Source organism: Condylura cristata, unplaced genomic scaffold (assembly GCF_000260355.1).
Source record: "Condylura cristata isolate star-nosed mole 26May11 unplaced genomic scaffold, ConCri1.0 scaffold00066, whole genome shotgun sequence".
NCBI classification, from domain to species: Eukaryota; Metazoa; Chordata; class Mammalia; order Eulipotyphla; family Talpidae; genus Condylura; species Condylura cristata.
The window spans coordinates 497243-503742 of NW_004567167.1; the positions used below are offsets into that span (position 1 = coordinate 497243).

At 57.7% G+C, this 6500-nt stretch overlaps 1 protein-coding gene across 1 annotated transcript in view; it reads left to right on the plus strand.

The window, feature by feature from the left end:
- Positions 1–5336, plus strand: part of LOC101622785 (zinc finger protein 883-like) — an 8124-nt gene extending 2788 nt beyond the window's left edge. Inside the window, exons 2-3 of the mRNA XM_012734684.1 lie at positions 2653–2782; positions 3268–5336. Coding sequence (XP_012590138.1) covers positions 2653–2782; positions 3268–5234 — 2097 coding nt within the window. The 3' untranslated portion in view covers positions 5235–5336. The remainder of the gene's footprint in view (positions 1–2652; positions 2783–3267) is intronic.
- The last annotated feature ends 1164 nt before the right edge of the window (positions 5337–6500 follow it).

The window sequence follows — 6500 nt, forward strand, 5'->3', positions numbered from 1 at the left end:
GGCCGGGCCGCCCGGGACCTGTGGCTGCTGCCCGGTCTCCCGCCCGTCGCCTCTTCCCTCGGGGGCGTCTTGCGTCCCAGGGCGCGGGCGGCGTGGTACACGGGTCGGACGGTCAGCCCGCCGAGGGGCGCAGCGTCGGGGGTGGAGCTACCCGGGGCTGAGGGCCCGGGGCCGTGCCTGGAGCAGACTGCCGGGGGCCGGAGGGACAAGCGCGTGGAGAGCCCGCGGTACTGGTCGTGGGCCTTTGTGCACCGCTTTTCTGACGGGGCGGGGAAGGAGTGGAACTCGCGGAAGGGGTCGCCCCGGAGTGAGCTCCGCAGCGCAGGGGTGGAAGCTGCCCCCGCTCAAAAGAGCAAGTGCAAAGAATGTGTGAGGCATGCAGAGGTAGGAGGAGACTGCTCCGTGCAGGGGGCAGCTGACACGTGTTCGGGGAAGCTGGGAGGGCCCAGGGTGGCCCCCAGTGCGGTCACCACGCGGTCACCACGCGTTAGGAGGGGCAGAGGTCAGGTTGGGGTGCAGGTGTCTGGGGCCAGGTTTTGGAATGGGGCGCCTGCCCGGTCCTGAAGTGGCCGGTTTGGAGGATTGGGGGGGGCAACATGCCCAGTGTCCACGCTTCCAGGGCAAGACTGGTGAGGAGGTAGATGCGGTTTACTCATCAGATTGTACACAAACCTGTATTCTTCGAGAAACCTGGGGCACTTCACTCAGCCTGGTGGGTTTGGTCAGGTGTGGTCAGGGAGACCGTGGGCCTGGTTGTTGGCGGAGAGTGGGACTTGGCTTTTTCGGATAGGTGGACATGCGATTCACGTCCGCTAAGGCGGTAGCAAGTGCATCTCAGCAGTAGGGTTGGGCTGGGGGACTCGAGGTCCACGTGCCGTGGACTGGATCAGAGCTGTGCAGGGGGGCCTTCATGACTCAGGTGACACTGCGCTTGGGGTCGTGGGAAGCCTGTGCTCATTTGGGGTCCTGTTGAGCTTACTGTGCACACCATGGATGCTGTGAACTGACGTGTGGAGAAAGGTCTAGACTCTGGGCCTCCCTGGGGCGCTCTGTGAACTGTGGAGCTGTCCGCAGCCACTGCAGCGCAAGTGTGAGCCCAGCCAGGGAGTGACCCCCAGGGCAACGGACCCCTCCTATCTCCCCACTGCTCCCATCAGCAGTGGATCTGCCTGTTCTGCCCCCCACTCTGCCTCTGGGGTGTCCTTTCACCCCCGCACCTCTGGCCAGTACCCCTGTTCTTGTAGCATAGATAAATGCATCTTTAATAAAGTGAACCTCACACGATGGGCTGCCGTCTCGTTTGCTGAAACCAGGGCGCCCCGCTGGCTGAGTACAAGTTCTCATGGTGTTTCCAGAGCGTCGGCCTCTCCCTTCCTTTGCAGTCCTTGCTCACGGCGAACCAGGGGCAGTTCCTGCTGATTCCGTGTAGCCGGTCACAGTCCCCTTCTCCGGACCGATTTCCAGAGAAGCGAGTTGCATCTCGTGGGAGCGGGCATCCTGTCCTCCTGCTCTCACAGGACTGGCATCTCACTGCCTTCCGGGTAGCACGTGAGCATTTTGGTGACTGGTGGCCTGTTCTCAGATGTTGATTTTGTGTGATCGTCACTGTCCTCCGTCCCACGTGTCTAGACTCGGGCATCCCAGCACGACGAGAGGGAGGGCTGCGGAGGAACTGCTTTAACTGCAGGTGACGTGGAGGGCAGGAAAGGGCCCGTGGTGTGGGGCCCTGCGCGCTTTGAGGCCTTGGCCATGGGGCTGAGCGTTGCAGATGGAGGCGTGCGCAGTTTACAGTGAGGTCTGCGTGGGGAGTGGGGGCGCCCCACGGTGCTGAGAGCAGCGTGAATACCCAGACGGTGGCCTAAGCGGGGTGGATCCCGGCCTCGGCGTGTAGGCGGCCCGGGCGTAGCTCTCCGTTCCATGTCTGTCTGCCTCTGGGTGCTGGAGGTTGGACGCAGGATTCAGGGGCCTCAGTGGTACCAGGTACCTGAGAGGGAGTCTCAGGAGACGTGTGGTGGTAGGGCAGGTCCAGGGGACGGGGATGATGGCTCTCGCGCAGCAGACTGTCTGGCCTCGTCCGTCACCATTGTAGCAGGGCAGCGTGCCCTTAGAGGACGTTTGTGATCTTTCTTGAGGAGGCGCACAGGCCTGCGCTGATGTGGAGGACACATGCTGGAGAACGTGGCGCTCAAAGCCTCCGTGGGTTAGGCTTGGCAGCCTTTCCCCAAGGCCTGAGCTGGTTCTGGCCCTCTCCTCCCCAGAAGCAAGCCAGTCATCCTGCTCGTGGCAGGGCCGCAGGTCTGGTGTCCAGCTTCCGGCCGGGTGTGGTGCTTCTTGGGTAGGGGCTGCGCCCTCTCCTCTCCCCAAGTCACCCCAAAGCCTGACAAAACTAGGTGACGTTGTCCAAACCCCAGCGTCATTGTTTTCCTGGAGCCCCCTGATGCCCAGCTCAGGGGGCCTGAGGGTGCCACGGATCCCTGTGCCAGCCTGTGGGCCAGCGCTGTCCCCCGCCCCATTCTCCTGTCCTCTCCCACAGGAGAGTTGCTGGAGAGCTGTTTGGATGTAGGCATCGATCCGAATACTTCAGCTGAGAAAATTCCAGACCGGTACATGTTGTCATGATTCTCCTTCCTGTTCCATCTGTCACTGTCACAGCAGGGCGGCGTGACCTTTAAGGACGTGGCCGTGCACTTCTCCTGGGAGGAGTGGGGGCTCCTCAGTGAGGCGCAGCGGCGTCTCTACCGGGACGTGATGCTGGAGAACCTGGCGCTCGTGGCCTCGCTGGGTGAGTCCTCAGAATCTCCCGCCCCTGAACTAGCATCTGTCCTTTCGATTTCCCTGGAAGTAAGTGTCCTCAGGTCAGCACCGTGAGCACCCTCCACCCCCGTCCCTGAGCAGGTGCTGACGGCTCCTTTTCTACGCTTGCTCATAGCTGCTTTCCTGCAGCCTCCTAGGGGGATCCCGGCCAAGAGCCCTCCATCCAGCCCCACAGCGCACCTCACGCCGCTTCCCTGCCTGGGAGTCACTGCCCCACGCTGGCCTCTTGCCCCGGGTTCTTGCTCCTGACTCCCTCTCCCACCCACCTGCGCAGGGGGTCATTTCTGATGTCCCCGCGAGCTTTTCGTGCAGGTCCCTCTCCCGTGCCCTAATGGCCCAGCGTCGCCCCCTGAGGCTGTAAGGGGCTCCTGCAAGGGCCAGGCTCACGTCTGCATGTGGGCTGCCTGCCCCTCCCGCTCCCGCGGGCACTTCACCAGCGTTTCTCGCTTTCAGGTTGTTGCCCAGAAGCGGACGGTGAGGAGGCTCCTCTGGTGCGGAGTGTGCCGCAGGTCTGGACTCCCGAGCAGGCATGTCTGTCTGCTAAGTCCCTTCCCTGGGAAATGGGTGGCCTGAGGCTGAGCCGCGTTTTGTCCTTGGTGGAGCACCAGAGAACAAGTTGTAAGCAGAAACTTCTCTGCTGTTGGGCCTGTGGGAAGCAGCTGTATGTCAGCACAGAGCTTCCCCAGAAGCAGCGCCCTGAGGAGGAAGCCTTCCGAGGCAGAGCAGCTGGAGCGTCGTTGGGGAGGAGCCACGCATGCCTCGAAGAGGGAACGCCATGTAGCCTTGGTGTGGGTGGGAAGGATGTTCTGGCCAGGTCGGAGTTGGGCCAGCCGCAGGACAGTCATGCTCGGGAGAAGGTGAGCGGTGGGACTGCGTGTGGGCCGGCCTTTGCCACAGAAATGACAATTAGTAGCTGGGAGGAATCCGTGAAAGCCTTCAGCTGTGATCAGACGCTTGCTCAGCACCTGAGGCTCCTCGGCAGTGAACACTGTTTTATGTGCAGCGAGTGTGAGGACTCCCTTGGCAGGGACGGCCGCCTCGGTCACTATCAGAAAGTCCTCACCGGAGACAAACCTTTTGTAGCTGAAGAATGTGGGATGTTACTCAAAAAGACCAGTGCTGTGGAACACCGGAGGGGAAACACCAGAGAAAGACCTTACACTTGTGTGGAGTGTGGGAAGTCGTTTACCAGGAGCTCCAACCTCATGACACATCAAAGAGTGCACACCGGGGAAAGGCCTTACGACTGTGGGGAGTGTGGGAAGTCGTTTAGCCGGAAGTCCAACCTCATCGTACACCACCGGGTGCACACCAGAGAAAAGCCGTATGAGTGCAGCGAGTGTGGAAAAGCATTTTGCCAGCGCTCCACTCTAATTCAGCACTGCAGAATTCACACTGGAGAGAGGCCTTACGATTGCAGCGAATGTGGAAAGTCTTTTACTCGATACTCTGCGTTCCGTCAGCATCAGAGGCGTCACACTGGATTAAGGCCTTATGAGTGTACTGAATGTGGCAAGTCCTTTGCTGAAAACTCCAGGCTCATCAAGCACACGAGGATCCACACTGGAGATAGACCGTACGAGTGCAGTGAGTGTGGCAGAAGCTTTTGCCAGAGATCTTCGCTCCTTCGGCATCAGACAGTTCACACTGGAGAAAGGCCTTATAAGTGTGGTGTTTGTGGGAAGTCCTTTGGACAGAAACCCAACCTCATTCAGCACTGGACTGTTCATAGTACAGAAAGACCCTTTAAATGTGGAGAATGTGGGAAATCCTTTAGGCGGAAGTCTGAGCTCTTCGAACACCGTAAAGTACACACTGGAGAAAAACCGTATGAGTGTGGAGAGTGCGGGAAGTCATTTAGCCAGAAGTCCAATCTCAACATACACCAGATAGTTCACACCAGGGAAAGACCCTATAAGTGCAGCGAATGTGGGAAATCGTTCAGCCAGAACTCTACACTTGTAAAACACCGGAGAATCCACACCGGCGAGAGGCCTTATGAGTGCAGTGAATGCGGGAAAACTTTTAACCAGAGTTCTGCCCTTCGCCAGCATCAGCGGCGCCACTCTGGAATAAGGCCTCACGCGTGTGCGGAATGTGGGAAGTCCTTTGCTGAGAACTCCAGACTCATCAAACACAGAAGAGTCCACACTGGAGAACGGCCTTATGAGTGTGGTGAATGTGGGAAGTCCTTTGCTGATAACTCAAACTTCATCCTCCACAGGCGCGTGCACACTGGAGAGAGGCCTTACGAATGCAGCGAATGTGGGAAAGCCTTTAACCAAAGCTCTGCGCTCCTTCAGCATCAGAGAGTTCACAGTGGAGAACGCCCACATAAGTGTGGTAAATGTGGGAAATCCTTTGCCAAAAAGTCCAGTCTCAATAAACACAGGAGCATTCACGCCGTTGAAAGCCCTTAAAAGTTTGGCACATGCCGAATATCCTTTGCTCACCACTCCAGTCTCCTCACAGACCATCGTGCTCACGGTAGATGATGACAGATGCTGGAAATCCAAGGGTTGGACCTGTGGCCTCAGGCACTGGGGAATTAAAATGCACTGAATGTGAGAAGGGCTGAGGCTTGGCTCCCTGGCTCCACAGCCATCGCAGGCCGCACGTGGGGTGTTTTGTCTGCTGGTCAGTAGAACAGCCCTGGGGAGACTCCTGATGAAGATAGGACCTTCCTGGAATGAGCTTCACATGCCGGCGAGCCCCTCCTTGGGCGCTGTGTTGCCCCTGTGACTCACCCAGGCCCTCACCAGGTGATGCCACTGCCAGTTCTGTTGCAAAAGCCATTTTCCCTCTCTCTCAGGAGGTGCTCTTGGGCGCAGAGTGTCCAGCAAAGCAAGCTGCACTGTTTTCCCACTTGAAGGAGGCATTTTAAGAAGTCTCCGTGCTCGTCCCTTTTTGTGTAGTATTCTCTTGTGAGTCAGGGCACAGACCTGATCAGTTCTAGGCTCAAACAGCTATGCGCCTGACAACACCAACTACCTTTTCTAGGGAGACTGTTGTTCGCACCCGTCCTGTGAATTTCCCAGCCCTTTAATCCTCCACCTCTGGGAACAGTCAGTCTCCCATTGTGCTAGTTTGTATGGGAAAATTTAAGCTATTTTATGCTAAAGCTGTCACCACTGTGATAGTTTGAAAACAGCTGCTTCTTCTGAGTGAAGCTGTGAAGAACTTGTTTCTGAGCTCCCAGACTTTGGCTCAGAGGGGACAGTGTGAGCGCAAAACAGGTCTCCGGCTTTGACTCAGTTTACATTGCTGGCCACAGTCTCCAAGGCTGTGGGATTTGTGATCGTGTTTGCAGCCTGGAAGCCACAGTTTGGAGGCGGACAGATGTGTCCAAGGAAGGGTCAGATGCGACAACCTTCACTGCTTTTGAGAGCAACAAGAGATCCTTTTTCACCTGTAGTGTTGCACTAGCTCAGTCAGCATGGGTGAGGGAGGCGTGGCCCAGGGCCAAGCTATGGGCCTGTGTGTCCCGATGTGCACAGTTCACAGGTTTGCGTCGCAGATGTTGTGGTTGTACGAGCAGGGAACCATAGTTGTCAAAAAGCTGACTTTGAAGGAAGGGAACAGACTGCCACAGCTTGGTGGACTGATCCTCTCTGAAAGGTGCATGTGGCTCTGAAGGATGAGCAAGTTCACAAATACGTGTGTGTGTGTGTGTGTGTGTGTGTGTG